General features: G+C 39.3%; 2 protein-coding genes across 2 annotated transcripts; both read left to right on the top strand.

The window, feature by feature from the left end:
* The first annotated feature begins 1,149 nt into the window (after positions 1-1,149).
* LOC117788436 (molybdenum cofactor sulfurase) lies at positions 1,150-3,983 on the top strand. Its single transcript, XM_034627208.1, has 3 exons — positions 1,150-1,309; positions 1,407-1,551; positions 1,622-3,983. Exons 1-3 carry the CDS (start codon positions 1,237-1,239, stop codon positions 3,777-3,779), a joined length of 2,376 nt encoding a protein of 791 aa, XP_034483099.1. The 5' UTR covers positions 1,150-1,236; the 3' UTR covers positions 3,780-3,983.
* Positions 3,984-5,266: 1,283 nt separating this feature from the next.
* Positions 5,267-16,533, top strand: LOC117788426 (small G protein signaling modulator 2). The gene is made up of 7 exons (XM_034627195.1): positions 5,267-5,804; positions 11,335-11,996; positions 12,053-12,767; positions 13,814-14,113; positions 14,170-15,628; positions 15,711-15,988; positions 16,058-16,533. Exons 1-7 carry the CDS (start codon positions 5,744-5,746, stop codon positions 16,144-16,146), a joined length of 3,564 nt encoding a protein of 1,187 aa, XP_034483086.1. The 5' UTR covers positions 5,267-5,743; the 3' UTR covers positions 16,147-16,533.
* The last annotated feature ends 3,673 nt before the right edge of the window (positions 16,534-20,206 follow it).

Below are 20,206 nucleotides of genomic sequence, written 5' to 3'. Positions count from 1 at the left end.
TACTATGTTTATAGAGCAGCTAAGCCTGATTTTAACTTAAATCGTTTTTTTCTTACAACACATTTTTTTTATGTGTTTATACGTGCGGCTTTATTTTGTGATTATTGTGTATTGATTAAATATTTAGCATATCGTAGCATTTTCAATGTCACTTATTGGTTGTGTATGAGAAACAGTTGGTTTGTAGTACATTTTCATAGCGATAAGTGTTTATACGTTCATTTAAAGCGGCGTAAAAAATTAGCTACGGGCTTAAAAAGCGACCTTCGCTAAATCACTGTTAACGATAAAGCGCATTTACAGAGTGTTTATAAAGGCGGTTTAAGGTAACTCGCGTTCAATTAAAGCAACTTATGGCACTGTATAAACATGGTATCATATACCATGACGCTTCTTAATTTTTCTATTTCGACAGCACAAAATTTTGGGCAGAGGTCTTTTTGGGGTACAGAGATGTTGGATTTCAGATTTCCGAACCCGGAAAATATATGTTGTTATATTGTCGAGGATGTCAAAATATCATTGTTAAAATAACTTTGAATGAAGAATAAATTTAAATGCCAAACCATGTTCAAAATAACATTCCGCTTGAAAATCGGTACAGAATTGACAAAGTTATAAAAGTTTAAAGTTGGTCAGATCTTCTCCTAGCTACTTTACAAGTCAACATTTTTGTCCGATTTGACATGATTTTTGACAAGAAAATTAAATGTTTCAGAATTAAGTTTTAAGTGTAGTTTTATACTAATTACGGTATAAGGAAATGATTAAAAGTGAAAACTTGGGATTTAAATTTTTCAATTTTCAAAATATCAAAGGGGGGACCCTTAGCATCGAACCAAAGATTTAGAGGGCAATAATTTTTTTTACAAAATTAATTAAGTTTGAATGCAGAATGAATTGAGAGGCCAAACCATGATCAAAATGACATTCCATTCAAAAATCGGTTCAGTTTTGACAAAGTTATGAGAGTACGAAATTGGTCAGACTATGGATCTAGTAACTTTACAAGTCAAATTTTTTGATCAATTTCACATGATTTTTTAGAAGAAAATGAAATGTCTCAGAATCAAGTTTAAAGTGTTGTTTTCTGGCAACACTGGATACTTTCCAAATATCGCGCTTATATCGATCTATCGATTCAAGGTCTATCGAAATAAAAGAATTTTAATTGCCGGTTTTGCTTTTCAAGTAGCAGGTATAAATAACGCTAAAGTTGTTTGCAAATGCGCAATAATGAGCGAGTATTCGGCGGAGTTTAGTGCTGCGGAGCAGACGCTCATCGACAAAGAATTTTCTAGACTTGCGGGTAAGAGTAGACGCCGTGTTGTTGTTGTTGTTTGCTTCGATGTGGCGAAATTAGCGATTGATACTTGTAACTGATAAGACTGGAAATACTTAACCAGATAGCACCTACCTGGATCATGCGGGCACAACGCTCTACGCCAAGACTCAAGTGACCGCCGCCGCACAGCAGTTGCAACGCGATGTCATCTGCAATCCACACACCTGTCGCGCCACCGGCGACTATGTGGATCAGGTGCGCTACAAGTGAGTTATTGTGGAATAATTGATTGCAGATAACTATAATATCTATCTACATGTACATACATATCTACAGAATCTTGGAGTTCTTCAATACCAATGCCGATGATTATCATGTTGTCTTTACGGCAAATGCAACGGCTGCACTGCGTCTTGTGGCTGAGCACTTTGATTTCTCGAGTGATGGCAACTTTCATTACTGCCAGGAGAATCACACCTCAGTGCTGGGCATGCGTCAGCTGGTGAAGGCCAACGGTATTTATATGCTCACCCCGGAGCAGATTCAGCTCAACGATGTGGACATGAACTCGCACTCCACATTCTCAACTGACAATTCTGTCAAGTCTGGCAATTCCCTGATTACATTCTCCGCTCAGTGCAACTTCAGTGGCTACAAGTTGCCCTTAACAGTCATTGACAAGATGCATGAACACGGCTTGCAGCAACCTGGCAAATGCGTGTGGAGCAAGGGAACGGCAGAGGAGCAGCCAGAGAATTCGGCTTACAACCACAACAATTATTATGTATGCTTGGATGCGGCATCATTTGCAGCCAGCAGTCCGTTGGATTTGCAACGCTATCGCCCTGATTATGTGTGCATCAGTTTCTACAAAATCTTTGGCTATCCCACTGGAGTGGGTGCATTGCTGGTTAGCCGGCGAGGAGCTGAAGTGCTACACAAGCGTTTCTATGGCGGCGGCACCATCAACTATGCTTATCCCCATACCATGGATCATCAGTTGCGCGATGAGTTCCATCAACGCTTCGAGGATGGAACGCTTCCATTTCTGTCCATTGTGGAGCTGCTGCAGGGATTTCGCACGCTGGAACGCCTTGTGCCTGGCCGCAGCATGGAGCGCATCTCGCGACATGTTCATGGCCTGGCACGCTACTGTGAGCAGCAATTGCTGCAGCTGAAGCATTCCAATGGAGCACCGCTCATCACGCTGTACAACAATGCCGGCTACGAGGATCGATCCAAGCAGGGCGGCGTTGTCGCCTTCAATCTGCTGACCGACTCTGGCGGCTATGTGGGATTTGGCGAGGTGGCCTGTGTGGCTGCACTGCATCGGATTCTGTTGCGCACCGGTTGCTTCTGCAATATAGGCGCTTGTCAGCGTTACTTGAAGCTAACTGATGACACCATGGATGCCATTTACAAGCGCGCTGGACGCATCTGTGGCGATTACTATGATTTGTTGGATGGCCAACCCACGGGTGCAGTGCGTGTATCCTTTGGATACATGACGCGCATTGAAGACATTGATCGCTTGCTGCAAATGCTTCGTGCCAGCTATCTGAATGTCAAGCCGCAGCAGCGTCACAGCTTCATTGAGGATCAGGCGGAGCTGCTGCCCAAGGTACTGCAGCAACGAGCTCAGCGTTTGCGTCCACGGCTGCTGCAGTTGGCCATCTATCCGGTCAAGTCTTGTGCCGCCTTCAAGATTACCCAGCAAGCTGGGACAAGTTGGCCCCTGACGGAGCAGGGACTACAGTACGATCGGGAATGGATGATTGTGGATATGAATGGCATGGCTCTCACCCAGAAACGCTGTACGGATCTCTGTCTATTGCAGCCAATCATCGTTGAGGATCAACTGCAGCTGCATTTCAATAGCAAGGATACTTCGTCCTCGTCCTCTTCCTTTGTATGCGTGCCACTTTCGCTCAGTGCTCAGGCTGAAAACTCGGCACGTTGTCGCAGCAAAGTGTGTCGCCAGCCGATTGAAGGCTATGACTGTGGCGATGATGTGTCCACTTGGCTGAGCCAGCAGCTGGGCATGGAAGGACTGCGTCTGCTGCGTCAATCCGCACAACGCAGTGCTCCAGGTGGCCAGCAGCAGCAGCTCAGTTTGGTCAATCAGGCACAGTTTCTGCTTGTCAATCGCACCTCAGTGCGTTCGCTGGAATTCGAGGAGCCGCTGGACGAGACCGTCGATCGTTTTCGTGCCAACATCATTATGGAGACGAACGTGCCTTTCGAGGAGCTGTCCTACACTCGACTGCGCATTGGCGATGTTCATTTTCAGGTGGATGGTCCCTGTCAGCGCTGTGACATGATATGCATCAATCAGCGCACCGGACAACGTTCTCCGGAGACGCTTACGACCATTGCCCGCATGCAGAGCGGCAAGATGCGATTCGGGATTTATGTTTCTCGTGTCCAACAGGAAACGACAGACAAACGGAAGCAACAACAACTGTCATGTGGCGATCCCATTGTAATTAGTTAGTCATTGAAATAATTTTATAATAGATGTTATCTATTTACAAACATCACTTGACATTCCTAGAACTAATCTGTATGTACATATGAATCTTCTAGATTTGTTTAGTTTAATACAATTGGAAACAGTATGCCTTTTGAGTACTTGCCAGTATCATGTATACCAAACCATGTGTTCCACAGAATAAAAACAAAATACAATCAGTTCTAATCGCAAATGTTGTTTGTTTACAAGTGACTTGCATTATTAGCAAACATTTCACAACTCGACCGCCAATTTAATTATAGTAATAATATAGTTCTAGATTACACTGTATTAATGTCATTCAACTTTAAGTCAGCACACCCGACTTTATAAACTAAATAGGTATATATCAGAAGGCATGTATTTAGTTGTGTCACTAGAATTTTATTTCAGATAATCTTATAGTTTCATTTTGAATCAATTTAAGACATGTTATTACTTATTTGGATTTGTGAGATTTTGAAATTTCGAAATTTGTGCTGAATGCATCTCAGACTTTAAATTTTTTGTTTTGATCTTATTGATTGACAAGGGACGTTCTTTGTCAATCACATTTGTGCTCGGATCACTTTAACGGATTTAGGTCCTAAAATGTTCGTTACTCTTCATCTTTCGAGGATCCAGTCTTTTAATGGCTTGCTAGGTTATCTGAAAGAAATATTTTGACAAAATGCATAGAATTTAATGTAAAATTAAGAATATCTGTTAGATAAACATGGTAAATTAAGCAAATGTAGGTTATTTTATGTAACAGTTGCCTGATAACTCTCAAAGAAATATTTGGATAAGATTAAAAATAATTCGCAGATAAATGGGCTTTTGTATTTTAAAGTTGCCTAACGATTGACCGCTAATTTAAATAAATGTATCGATATGTTGTCGATAAGCGAGCCTGCTTGTATGTATATCGTGATGTTTGTGTGTCAGCGACAGTTGCGGCGCCTTTAAGCATTGCCTGTGAGTAAAGTGCCGTTAGTTAACAAACGACGCTGCTGGCGAACGGACGAACAACGACGACAAGAAACGAGGACGGCTAAGCAAGCGGACACGGACACACACACGCACACACAGTGTGCAAGCAGAATGGTGTGAGCGGGAGAGAGAGAGCCCATGGAAGTATGCAAAACAAAGAGCAGAGCATAAAAGGAGAGACGGCCAAATACCATTCGTCCCTTTATTTGGCAACAATAAATTGAAGAGCGACAACATCAACAACAATAACAACAACAACAACGGGCAGGCAGCAAAAATGTGAAACATCAGATTTAAACGTTGTTACATATGCATATGTGTGTGTGCAAGTACATACATTTGTATAGTTGTATGTATGTATATACATTTGCCAAAATACGTAATTATTTTTGTAAAAAAGCTTTTAAAACCACAACAATAATAACAACAGCAACAAAGTCAGCAGCAGCAGCAGCAACAGTGACACACGGCGACCTCGTGTGTGTGTGCGTGCGTGTGCCTGTGTGTGTGTGCGTAGTACACATGCATACATACAATAAACGACAAAAGAACTTATTGTCGTCAACAAATACAACGAATATTAATTTTTATACCATTTTATTTTCTGCATGAAAAATCAAAAGTACTAAACTAAAGAAAGTTACTAAAGCTAACGAAGTACAACAATAATAATAAAAACCAGCAGCAGCTGTGGACAACGAAAAAGAGCAAACGAAAGAGAGAGAGAGAATAAGCAAATAAGCAAGTGTTGTAAGTGAGAGAGCGATACAAAGAGAGAGCGAGAGATAAAACTAACAACGACGACGCATAAACAAAACCGAAACTGAAAATATTTGCCCAAAGAATTACATTATACCCCAAAAAAGCAAAGCGCAAAACGAACAAGAAGGCAAGAAGAAGCAGGAGAAGAAAAAGCACACAAGACGGAAGGAGCAATTGGGAGATTGGCACGTACCACGACCAACCCAACAAAAATGAATATGCTACACAGTTTCAGCAGCGGTGGCGCTTCCAACGCCGCAGGCGATGCCACCAGCGGTGAGTGAGGAAAACTTTTTCACGTTTTTAGACCCTGTACTTACAAAGCACATAAGGTCTATAAAGTTTGTCAAAAGATAAATGAGCGTAACCTTTTATAAGAGCTAACGACATTAAACTTCTTAAGAACACAGACAAAAAAAACTCGGGATTCGGGCATAAAATCAATCCAATTAGGTGTAAGAAGTACGGTTATCCCAAATTTTCTTAAGCCAAGTACAAAAAAATATTGATTCAAGCACTGTTTTTCTCAGCAATATTTTGATATCGGGGTTCTACAAGATATTTTTGAGTTAGATTAAATATTTTAGGGATATTAGATTATTTTAATGTTGAGTCGATGCCATTTTACCTCATATTTTCTTAATTTAAGAATAATATTCTGTATACACACATTAAAAAAATGCATGATAAAAATAAAAAAAATCAAACATGAATATTAGAATGATTTTTTTTTCGCACACCCTTTCACACCCGCAAATCGAAAAGAGTAATTACATGACAAATTTTAATATACATACTGTAGTCCGGTTCTATCAAGAAAATTGCATCCCATTCGGATAATAACTTCTGAATTATTCGTAATTAACTTTTCAGATTTTTCTGTAAGAAAATACATTTTTTAATTCTAACGGGAAGAAGATACAAGATTTGAATATGAAGTTTTTACATAGCATAAAACATGATAGGTTGAATTATTCTTTAGCATTGATTAAAAAACTGCGTTTTAGTAGCTATGATCCATTATATAAGTGAAAAGACGCTGCTCGGCAAAGGAAGCAGATGATCATACTAACGCTTTAAAGTACAGGGTCTCTGACAGTCGAGCTCGATCTACTGTAGCCTTTTCTACTAGTGCTTTTTTTTGTTTTTGCATTTTAATTTTGTCGAACAGCAACAATGACAACAAGAGAGAAACACATAAGAATGTATTTGCTGTATTACATAGCTCTGAGTATACAATGTATGTGAGTACCTTTCTCTCTCTCTCTCTCTCTCTGCGTGTGTGTTGATGATTAGAAAGCGTCGCAGGTGAAGGTGAGAAAACGAAATGATTTTGCGTCCTGAAAGACAAATGCGAGTATATCGAAACTTTTGGAACGCCACTTTTGTAACTTATGTGTGTGTGTGTGATGGGGTATGGTGTGGTGTGTGCTTCGATTATATGGAGAATGTTGATGCCCGTGTGTATCTACAGTCCAAATTTGATGCCAAATTATTACCGGTTACCTTTTTGAAGCATACTTTTCAGAGCAATGAAAAAATATATTATAATTTCATGCTAACTTGATTATATTTATAATAATGGAGCAGATAAGTTCGAAAAATTAATTTTATTGACACTTTGAAATAGGAATTTCTCGTAAATACGTAAATTTTACAAATACACATTAGTTGCCGACTGTTTTGTTAATCAAAAATCTACATTTTGTGATTGTTATGATAGAAGATAATTTCAATAAATTTATTTGATTGACATCATAAAATGTAAGTTGCACAAAAAAAAAATCGTTTTCCTATTTAAAAAAGCTGACTTCATTATTTTTAGTTTCATAACTTTTCATAATTGATTGTGTAAAATATGCTTTTCACAATAAACTCGAATACGACAGAAATAATTGTATAATGGTTAATAAGAAACATTAAAATTACATAAAACATTAACATGTTAATTGCCACAAAACTGCAGTTTAATCAGCTGAAATCCAATACAGTTAAGATTTTTCAGTAGTAGTAAACAGATTATATTATATGATGTACGATTCCAAATAAGTATAATCTAATTTGTTAAATCAGGCATTAATTATGGAATGGTCTAAAGAAAGCTCTCAATTAGCTTAAGCTTCGTATGTATACTTGGTAAAACTTCTTCAAAAACGATCTTTAAGAAATTGAAGAAAATATTAGAGGAATTTGGTATTTTTAAAACGTTTATGACATTGTTAAAAATGCAACAGGTATAATACCAATATAATTGACCCTTAACTTGTTTGTTGTGGTTGTTTGCTTAATTGCGGTGCCCTTGAAACTTGCCAATCTGCCAGGCATCCGCATATGCCACTAATTGACATCGATTACTTGTGTATGCCCTTTGCGGAAAAGTAGCTTACTTTATTTATTTTTTCTTTACCTGGCCACTCAGAGTTGCAGCCAATTAAATTACACATACGACCTGGCGTACAGCTTGTTGCGCACCAGCAAAATGCAAAAGTTCAGGGCCAGTCGGGGAAATTTGCATTCATCATTTGCACGTTTGCTTGTGGCTCGTGGCCTGTTGAGCTTCAATACACTGGCTGACCGTCAGTCCGTCAGACCGTCAGTCCATCAGTCCGTCATCCTTTGCTGTCCTGGCCACGTGCCTTTGTTAGGCTAATTGTGCTTATATCGGCTTTTAATGACAGGTCCCCGGACCGGTAATTGAATTTACGTTACGCGGCGCTGGCATGCTTTAAAATGTTTCAATCAATTTCGCTGTTGCTGTTCCTGTTGCCCTTGCTGCATTTGGTATTTATCAAATTGAATTGCACTTTAAGTAATCTGAGCCGCATTCTCGCTGGCCATGGCCAAGGTACAAGCCAAACACTAGCTGCTGTGTGTATTGGGTGTATTGGGGTGGCAAACATATGTTTGTGTCCAGCTTCCATTTTCAATATGGTGTTGTCAAGCGGAATGAGAGGCCACTGGACAAGGGGGATGGAGTGAAGGCGGTGGAGTGGGAAGTTGTGGGCATGGAACTGACTGACGAATTAAAGCAACATGAGCGAAGCAAGCAACACTGTTAATATTTTGCATCCTTCTCAACCCACCTCTCTCTCTATCTCTCTCTCTCTCTCTATCTCTCTGTCCAGCTCTTTCACACATAGAATGCGTCTCTTTGACTCGCTCTAACGCCTCGAGCTCTCGTTGGTGTAAAAAATTCGCCATCTCGCTCGCACACGGCAACACTCACTGCGTCTGCCTGTCATCAGCTGTTTTATGTTGTTCAGGGTCAAGAGTGTGCGTCGCAGGTGTATCTAACACCCGCACATTCCTTGCCACCGCACAACTACACCAACACACCAAGCTACCCTCTCTCAACTCACACACCCTACGCTAGGTACACACATTGTCTAGTTCACGATTCAGGAAAGCTTTTAATTTTTTTTCTTTCTTCTGTTTTCCCATTTTTTATTTTTATTATTATTTTTCGCAACGCCTTCGCCTTCGCCATCGCCATCGGTAAGTCAAGGTTACAAGACCCCCTAATGGGTTGCTTACCCCATTTCTTGCATTCTTGTTAATTGAACTATTTTAACATTCTTCAAATGGGTTTTAAGCTGGCCGCATTAAAGTGATTAATCCCTTTGATAAAGCGAAGACCATTAAAATCTTGGCATTTTTCGAATGCTTTCCTTAACTTGTCTTATTTAGCTTGGAATTTAATTGATTGACAATTACATGAAATTAAGAAATAAAAAGAAGAAAAAACATTAAATGTATAAATACCTAATTACCTTAAATGTTATTTGAAGAAACTTTTAAAATTAAATTCCAAACTGATTATTTTTACATATAAGAGAGCTAATTGTTTTTGGGGGGAATTTAAAGGAAGATAATCATCTTTTTGTTTACTATTGATTCGGAAAATATTTAAATCACACAGTTTAATAACTGTTAAAAATATGAAACTCTTATGTTTTTGTCCAACTATCTTTAGTTTCTAGTTTTATACTTTTTAATATTTATTGCACGTACACAAATCTTCCTTGAGTGGAAATACATACAAGAATTTCAGGGTAAGCTGGTATTAATTTTGCCTACCTTAAAAAAATTGTTTATCCTACTTGGTATTTGCGAAAAGCATATAATGCGTTTATTTTTGTTGAGTTTTTCATTTTTAGGAATGGAGAACAATTATCAATATCGATTTTTACATTAGTTGACAGCAGAAGGAAAGTACTTTTATTGCTTAATTTATAGTTTCTCAACTGAAAACCAATTTGGGGTTACATTTACATTGTAAGTGCTCATACCACCATCAATTTCTGGCTGGGTTTTGGTTGTTTAACATTTCGGGAACACCCCTGACAATAAATAATTCTGCTTCATTGTCTAAATCGCGTAAAAAAATATCAACGAATTGAAGGGATTATCGTTATATTCAGGTCTTTCATACATACTAAAAATTCAAGCTGAGTTTTGTGTTGAAAAACTATTTTGTGTTTGTCAAAATATTTTTGAGGTTATGTTGAATGCACTTCGTTGCTTATATCAGAAATAATCAGAAATAATCAGAAATAATTGATAAATTACTAGGTAAATATTAAGCTTAGTTAACTTATATGATTTCGAGACACTCAATGCACTTATGGAGGAGACTTGGAATATTTTTCATTTACAAATCAAGTCGAAAATAGTGTAGGATAAAACAAAATGATTCTGAAGAAGCCTTTGAGGTTATATTCAAGTGACAATTTTTATTATTTGTGTTGTGGCTTAAGGGGAAACGCATTGTTGAGATTTGTGAATAAATCGAATGCTCGATTGGGTTGCGATGTCACGTAGTCGCTATCTGAAATCCTTTCCATCTTATTTCCATTCTAATTAGAAGCGCGCGCGCCTTTTGGGCTTATTCCTTTTGCTGAGCCTTTTTTTATGATATTAGCATATCATCTTGGATGTATTGCCCATGAATATATGTATAGCATACATACACTGATAAAAAAAATGTTCTAAATATATGATTTTGTTCTCAAAACTAATATTTTTATCTAAAAAATGCGTTGAGAACAAAAAATTCTTAAATTAAGAGAATACATCTTGGTTTTAAGAACATTTAAAATAAGACCAAGTTCTTATTTTAAGAACAAATGTTGTGATAATTAAAATAAAAAAATAATAAAATTAAATACTATTTTGAAATTTATAATTTTCCTTTTTTTCTGATTTATGTTTGTTTGCTAATTTATATAAATGATTTTGATTACTTACGAGTGGGATTCGAACCGGCGCCATCATTTATTTTATATGAAATAGTATATATTTATACTTTGCGAACAATTTAAGATTTTTATTATTGCATTAAGAACTTTTATTTTTTAGATGAATATTCTCAATTTAGTAATATGGTCTTAAAATGTTCATATTTTAAGAACAAAATATTTAAGATGAATGTTTATGATTTTAGAAGCTGGTCTTTTTTTTCAGTGTAAGTACTCGTTGATATGGACGATTTGTGCAGAGAGAAAGAAAGAAATCGAGAGAAAGGGAAATTGACAGTGGGTACAAAATGATTGAGGTCGGTGCGGACTTTAGGGCAGACGTAATCTCAGCTGAAAGGAAGGAACTGTGACATCAATCAAGCCGGGTCTGTGGTAAAACAGAAGCTGCATATGGAAGAGGAGTTTTTCGCCTGTCATGTCAGTCATTATCCTATGAGATAGACGATAGAGGATTTGTAAAGGGCATTTGGGTTTAGGATTCGGAATTTAATGGCACTTTTTTTTGGCACAGTTTCACAAATATTTCATATACTGTCCTTGTTCACATGCAGATACCGAGTTGAAGGAACGGCTCATTGCGAGCGTTAAGAAGGAGGTGAAACAGCTAATGGAGGAGGCGGTCACCAAGAAGTACGTGCACGAGGAGAGCAGCTCAGTGACCTCGCTTTGTGGCGCCGTCGAGGCATGTCTCAGTCATGGACTACGCCGGCGTGCATTGGGTCTGTTCAAGACATCGTCCACAACGGCGTTGATACAGAAGATCGCCAAGATCTGTCCCGAGGCAGACTATGTGAGTCGACGCCTCTTGGAGCTGGAGTTGGCCCAGGAAAGTCATGCGGTTAGCGGTAAGCGTTCATCCTCGAGCAGCGACAGCATCATCAAGCCCAAGCTCCTCAGCAAGGGCAGCGGCAGCAGCAACTCCGTGACGGCCATCAATTCAGTTGTCTCCGCGTCGGGAGCAAATGGAGCCGCTGCACCGCTTGGCAAGTATCTGTGGATACGTCTGGCTCTGTATGAGAAACGTCTGGCCAAGATCATTGAGCATCTGGTGAACAATGCTCAGAGCTATTACGATCGCGAGGCGCTGGTCGCCGATCCCGATTATGGTTCCATACTTAGCTCGCTGCTTGTGGGTCCCTGTGCTCTGGAGTTTACGCGCGCCAAGACTGCCGACCACTATTGGTCCGATCCCTGTGCCGATGAGCTGGTAAGGTCCTAGTCCAATTTGTCCTCAGTTGCGTGCTAATCGCATATCGATTGCAGGTGCAGCGTCATCGCATCAGCTCTGGCAATCGGACGCCGCCCACCTGTCATCGGCCCATTATTAACTTCAAGCGGAGCCTGCACACGAGCTCGGAGGACACGAGCAGCGGCAGCTTCAAGGCCTGCTCGCCGGCGAGCGTGGCCAAGGATTATGTGGAGTCACTGCATCAGAATTCTCGCACCACTCTCCTCTATGGCAAGAACAATGTGCTCGTCCTGCCCAAGGATGTGGCTGAACCGATGCCGGGTTACCTCAGCCTCCATCAGAGTGTCCAGTCCCTGACCATCAAATGGACGCCAAATCAACTGATGAACGGCTACAACGACACTGATGGCACCGACAAGAGCTTCTATTGGGGCTATGCACTCAACATCAATGTGGATGAGATTGTCTATGTGCATTGCCATCAGAATCGTGGCGGGGACACGGGTGGCATTATTATCCTTGTCGGTCAGGATGGCGTTCAACGTCCTCCCATTCACTTCCCAGAGGGCGGACATCTGCAGGCATTCCTCAGCTGCCTGGAGACGGGTCTGTTGCCACACGGACAGCTGGATCCTCCGCTCTGGTCTCAGCGTGGCATTGGCAAACTCTTCCCCTGGCCCAAGAGTGTGCGTCGTCACATCCTGCCCTCGGTCATGGAGTCATCCAGCGATGAGACGCCCATCGACTATGTCTTTCGTGTGGTCAGCAAGAGTCAGCACGAGGAGTTCTGTAAGTAGATCCAAAAATGATTGCCGTAGTTCAATTTAAATGGGTATATTGGTGCTGTGTCAATGTAAGAGAAATAAGGCGGTCTATCCGACTATATAAATACATATGGGCAATTTTCTCAGGTCGAATGCGACATTCGTACGCATTCAAAGTGAAAAAAACATATGCCAAAACATTTTTGAATGGTGACAAATGGCGAAATATACAGCTATTGATTAGCACTATAATTTGTGTAAAGGTTGATTTAAATCAATGTTTCGTTTTCAAGAAAATAACAAAAAACCAAGGCATTAGCATGCGACTCAAAACAGAAGTCGTTTTCGCGGCGAACAGTTTAAACACTGATGTCTGCGAAACCTGAGGGAATATTTAAATGCGACTAATTTTAAGATGTTGTGCATTGATGCATCTTAATATTGTCTTTCATTTGATTCAAAAATATTAAGTAGTTTATTTTTTATTTAACTTCAATTACTTTCGCACGCGACATGTCGCACGCGACATAATGTTCCATCATGTTTTTTATGTTTTTTGTTTACTTTGTATGAATTATATATTAATTTTTTAAGTCACTAAGAAACTTTATTACTAGAATTGAAGTGTTTTCTTTGCATTTTCATTAAGTTTTTGTTTCTAAAACAAAAATAACGACAAGCACTCCAACTTTAGGCAAAACAGGCAAAAATATGGAAAAACTGAATTTATTAATGAGCTAATTAATGTGTAAAATGTTGAAACAAGTAACTTGAAAATGTTTCTGGATGAAAATTTCACAAGATGTGAGGTTTTGATCAATTAAAAGTTTCTGGAGAATTGCCTATATGTTTTTGTTCGGTATCAACAGCCGAGTCGGTTTATCCCTCTACATCTGTCCGTTGATCTCAGACTCTATAAGAGCTAGAGACTTTAAATTTTGTATAAAAATATCTAGATACCATGCGCAGATCAAGATTGTATTAAGTTTTGAATCGGAGCACTTTATCATATAGAAGATATGGGAATGCTCGGTCGAAAATCAGGCTTTGATTGGTTGTCCTCTCTTCTAGTGGCCACACATCCCATCTTGGAGCTGGGACGTTCGAGTCCGCGTCGCAAGCATCTGGGCAGCTGCTCGACCACCGGCAGCAGCGATTGCTCCAGCAAAAGTCTGTCCATTGATCAAAGCAGCAATCCGGATCCTCCTTTGATCCAGGCCAGTCAAACTGCCAGCATTGAGCTGGTCTGCTCCACGATGCGTCGCCAGATCATCTCGAGAGCCTTCTACGGCTGGTTGGCCTACTGTCGCCATCTCTCCACGGTGCGAACCCATCTCTCCGGCCTGGTCAACGGTCGCATCACACCAGATTGTAAGTGCTGGGCTTAAATAAAAGAGTAACTGCTAAATATAATTCTATTGTCGCAGTGGCTGCCGATGAGGAGGGTCTGTCCAGGCAGAAGTGGCAGGACATGCATGTGGATGGCGTTGTTTCCGGCGAACTGGAGCTCTATCGTCTGGTTTACTTTGGTGGCGTGGAGCACGAGCTGCGCAAGGAGGTCTGGCCATATTTGCTGGGGCACTATGCCTTCGGCTCCACACCGGAGGAGCGTCAAAAGCAGGACGAGACCTGCAAGCACTACTATGAGACCACAATGAGCGAGTGGCTCGCAGTGGAGGCGATTGTGCGACAGCGGGAGAAGGAGAAGACGGCATTGGCTGTGGCCAAACTGGGCGCGGAGCAGGCAAGACTCGCCGTCAAGACGAATGCGAGTAACCCAGAGGAGCTGCCATCCAATGACAACAGGCAGTTGGATCATGTCGAGGCGAATGATGACTTGATTGAAGGAGAGAACGATGTATTCGATGACAACGATTTCTCGGACATTTCCGATCCGGGTGATGAGTTCGATGAGCAGCCTTTGGCCGAGGCAGCTGCAGAGGAACATGATCCACGGAATAAGGCAGAGGCAGGGCGAGAACAGGTGGTTCAATTGAGACCACAACTTAACGAGCAGGTGGTCCTGGAGTTCCAAAACATCGATGACATGGAGCCGCTGCGTTTGCAGGAGAACTGCTTTGCTGACTCGGAAACTGAAGGCGATCTGGGCTTAGCCCTGGACGGTAGTGGCAATATATTGATGTTAAGCATCAAGAGTTCACCTTCCACCAGCAGCTACGAGACGGTGGGCAATGAGTTTGCCGATCTTGCAGAGGGTAAGGCTCTAGATGAAGCAGAACCAGCAGATGCAGAGGATGCAGAGGATGAAAAAGAAGCAGATGGAGAAGGAGAAGGCGAAACGGATCTTTTTGGTCAGCTTAGCAAATTTCACAGCGCTGACGATGTGCGTCATGATGAGGAGCATCCTGCCACGGCTGTCATCATCACAGAGGCAGCATCCCTAGATGATCTCGATATACAATGCAATGACGACGAGCCCACCGAGGAGTTTACCTCACGCAAGACCAGTCTCATGTCGCCCCTGAACGAGGACATCACTGTGGTGGCCTCCTTGGATGCCCTGCAGGAGCCAAAGTCCGCCTGCGTCTCACCTGCCAGCTCCAATGGCGGCGTCTACAGCGTTGAGCTGCTGGAACAGTTTGGCCTGAATCTGCATCGGATCGAGAAGGATGTGCAGCGTTGTGATCGCAACTATTGGTACTTTGCCAACGAGAATCTGGACAAGCTGCGCAATGTGATATCCACGTATGTGTGGGAGCACCTGGACGTTGGCTACATGCAGGGCATGTGCGATCTGGTTGCTCCGCTCCTGGTTATCTTCGATGATGAGTCGCTCAGCTACAGCTGCTTCTGCAAGCTCATGGAGCGCATGATCGAGAACTTTCCCAGCGGTGGTGCCATGGACATGCACTTTGCGAACATGCGGTGAGTAGAGAATAGAGTATAGAGTATAGAGTATTCCTCAACTTTGATTTGGAATTCCTCATTCTCATTTCTGAATCGACAGTTCGCTCATTCAAATACTCGACTCGGAGATGTACGATCTGATGGACTCGAATGGGGACTATACGCACTTCTACTTCTGCTATCGCTGGTTCCTCTTGGACTTTAAGCGTGAGCTCATCTATGACGATGTCTTTGCCACCTGGGAGGTCATCTGGGCGGCCAAGCACATTGCCTCCGGTCATTTTGTGCTCTTCCTGGCGCTGGCGCTGCTCGAAACCTATCGCGATATCATCTTGTCCAACAGCATGGACTTTACCGATGTCATCAAGTTCTTTAATGGTAAGAATAACTTATCCTGCTAGTCAATTCTCTACTCTCTATTCTCTATTCAATGCTAATCCTTTCCAGAAATGGCCGAGCGTCATAATACCCAGTCGATCCTGCAGCTATCGCGTAGTCTTGTCCTGCAATTGCAAACAATAATTGAAAACAAATAAGTTTCATTAAAAATCCCAACGCAAAGCTGATTTTAAAGGCAATGGAGCTGGAAACGGAACTGGAACTGGAACTAGCAGTGGATTGAAAAATGGAACTGAAGCTCATTTGGTTGCATCTGCATCTGTGTGTATAATTTGTTTGCATATGTGTGTGTAATTCTCGAATCTGTGTGAGTGTTTGTGTGTGTGCTTGTGTGTGTGTGTGTGTGTGTGTGTTTATTTGAGAGTAGTGTGTAGAGCAGTTATTAACTAGCACTTAGAAGGCTCAACTAACTAAACGGAGTTAGTTCACATGCAATAAATAGCATCCGTACTTCCTAATCAGTATTGGAGATATGTTAGAGACAGCACATATATACATGCATACTTAATATTTACATATTTACATTCACACACACAAATACGCATTCACATCATATATGTTTATATATATGTGTGTGTCTGGTTGTGTGTGTGTGTGTGTGTGTGTGCTTCTGGGAGAATCAGCCAATAAAATTAAAATAGAATGCACTGTAAAAGAGAGAGAGAGAGAGAGAAAAGGAGTTAGAGCAGTTTTTAGTAAGTTATCGCTTATCGATTTATGGAGTTATCGACTTAAAGTGTTGCCCACTCAACGGGCTATTTTGCAATTTCGAAATAAACGGCTGGGAAACGTTTTAAATGGCGCATTAACTTGGCACGTTGCTAACAATAGAAAATAAATATGAAAATTAGATGAAAATATAACGGAAATGAGCAAAAAATATCCGATCAAAAAAGAAACTAAGCCGTAACGAAATGTAGTGACCTGAAAAGCATAAAAAGCAAACCACTAAACACACTGAGAAACACTTAAAAACATAGACAAAGAAAAACAAAACTAAATTATAGTATTTATACATAAAAAGAAAACATATACATACATACTATATATACATCCTAAGTGTATACCTATTTAGAGGATATTACCAATGCAGATGCATAATATTTATACTTTTTGTATATTCAGAGATGAGAATATTGTATTATATACATCCATATACATTTACATATACACATATATACACACATATACATACATATATATAAAACATATATATATATCTATATATAAATGTATGCACTAACTGCAATGCTGTGCTGTGTTTTACGGGGGAAAATTTTAGATGAAACAGCAACTGTTTCCATAATTGTTAATGTTATGTTATGCCACACACACACCCACACACACGCACACCCACACACACGCACATACAGACATAGGTACACCTACACATACTTAACGACAACGAGTACTAAATGTTGCAATTATTTTTTTTAATGTGGCAAGGCAATTAATTTGTTTGGTGCTGAGCTTTTGTACTTGACATCGGAGTTTGCGGGCCGCAAGTAAACTTTGATCAAAAAAGATCTCCAGATAATGACCAGATCTGATAGTTCCAGCACTATGTAGATCGAACCAGATTAGTTGAATATATATTAAACATATATACATATAAGCATAAGTACTATACGAAATGTTATAAAAATGATATAATGTTGTTTGCTAGTTACAATATCGAATGATGATGGATCGTTCGGTCAATTGATCGATCGATCGAATATACCATATATTATATATGCATACATATAGACATATACTATATACCATACCATACATATATGTATTTGCATGTGTATTTGTTATAACCAAAAAAAAAAAAGAGAAGCAAAAACAAAAAAAAAAAAAAACAAAAAAAATTCTAAATTCTTTCCGCCGATTTCGATGGAAATACTCTCAGGCATTTTGATACCCTTTACCCAACAAATGAACGAATAATGCATGGAAAAGACAGGGAAGATTTGATTCTGTTGTTCGTCCGACTATTGTAAAGATTCTCGCTCGAGATTCTCAATTAGTAAAATATATAGCTTTGGTATTTTTGGTACCGGGTATCTGCTGGTCGAGCGGACTCGACTGGAGCACATTTATTTGTTGATTTTGTGGGTACTATTGGTTTTTTTTGGTAAGTGCAGGCGCACCAAAAAATCCCTCCACTGGGCTAAAGGTTTGTTGTTTACACACATATAGTACATACATACATATGTAGTGCATACGTATACATATACAAACATATACATATAAATATATACATAAACAAAAATAAATAAATGCGAGTAGCACGCTTTTTGTGTATAGAAACACCCCAAGCAAAAAAAAAAAAAAAAAAACAAAAAAAAAATTAAATAAAATAAAAAAAAAAAGAAAAATTAATGTGATTTCTTGTTGCTTCTTTGAATATTGATATTTTTGTAAGCGCTAAAGAAATTGTGTATAAGGCGATAAAACGATATACATATTATAGATAAATAAATATATATATACACACACTTACATATTAAAATGTATATTTTGTTGATAAACACACACACATACAGAAATATATGTACACAAATTTCGTTGCAACGAGCCGAAGCTTGGAATGTTGTTTCGAATTCCACATTCGCTTGCATTTCACAGACTTACGTCGAGTATATTTTCAAGATCAACTAACAATTAAAAAAAAAAGTACAAAATCCCAAAGTTTCTTAATTCTAAATAATTTCGAAAAGTATGCTTTAAGCAATTCTGTGGAATTCATCCAAAAATGTTAATGTTAATGATCGTTAATGAACAATGTAAGGTGAATGCTAATATAGACATGAATAATGGAATGCATCCAACATCCGCTTTAGCCTCAAAAATTTTTAACAACGCCATAAGGTATGCTATGTATATTTGTGAGGTTTCGGGGCGAAAATGAAATACGGAACAAGTCTTAAAGCTGAGTCAAGCAAGTCATTTACTCGTAGATACATTAATAATACACATAGGTTTTTTTGTGAGTACATAAAATGTATACATATTTACATACACACATACATACTAAATATACATAAATAGACATGCATAAATAAGTATATACATATTTAAATGAAAAATTATACAAATAAATGTGAAATATGCTAAATTGTTTACAAACACCACAAAACAAAAAACATTGTGTTAATTTGAACAAAAAGGAGTGAGTCGCATACTATATAATAATAAACGATTATCAAAGCCACGTCCTATGCATCCTAAATAGATCAGCTTACGAACTATTAGAGGGTAAGTAAAGTCCCTAAGTGCTAACAAATCCCTTGACACCCACACTTTATGTACTTATATTTGCTAAAACATCTCAGAAACTAAAATATAAGCATTTCTTAAAAGTTCGCTTAATACTCTGCCTCTGCGTTTTTTCACGTTCCCTTTCAAAATAGAAGTGTGAGCAAGCCAAGTGAAAAAACTTTTAATACGCTGAAAAACAATACTTTTTTCTTACAGATAAATAAGCTATGCCTTCGAGTTTATGCAACACAGTCAAACATGTCTATGGTGAATTTAAAGGTGTGTTTGAAAAATTTTTAAAACAATTTTACATTTCACAAATATTTTTAAAGTCGCAAAAATGTACAAAAAAATGACTGGCAGTTGCTTTGGATTGTTAGAGATTTTTAGAACATGCTTACGTGTATATATATTAAAATATATATATATATATAAAATATATAACACTTCTTAGATCTAGATTTTTAAATGATCCGAAAACTATGCTTTATTTTATATATTTTGAAAAATGAAACTCAGAAAAGGGTGACTGATTATTTAAGAAGATAGTTTCATAAAGACAGATATTTAAGATACAAAAATTGACTATTTTTGTAAAGGGTACAGCTGAGTTGAGATGCGCTTCTAATGTATGTCTAGAAACTGGTTGTTGGGCTTAAAAACATAGATTTACCTAGAATCAAATCGCTTGTCTGCTCGTTTGTTAAATATAAGTGTGCCACAACTCACTGACAGCTTAGATGCCGATGATGTCGATGATGTCGATGATGCTGATGATGATGATGTCGATGATGACAACTCTGGATAGTCTCTGGCAGACGTCAAGCCTCAAACACAATATTTGCTACACACAAATTGAAAGTGTGCAGGTTAGGCATCTGGGGCCAGTGACGCCAGACGTATGTGTACTTATAAAAGGAGTGAGTGTGCTGGAATTGCGGGTTGCGG

Source organism: Drosophila innubila, chromosome X (assembly GCF_004354385.1).
Source record: "Drosophila innubila isolate TH190305 chromosome X, UK_Dinn_1.0, whole genome shotgun sequence".
In the NCBI taxonomy this organism is placed as follows: Eukaryota; Metazoa; Arthropoda; class Insecta; order Diptera; family Drosophilidae; genus Drosophila; species Drosophila innubila.
Note: the sequence above shows the minus strand (reverse complement) of the source record. Positions and strands in the feature narration are given on the sequence as shown.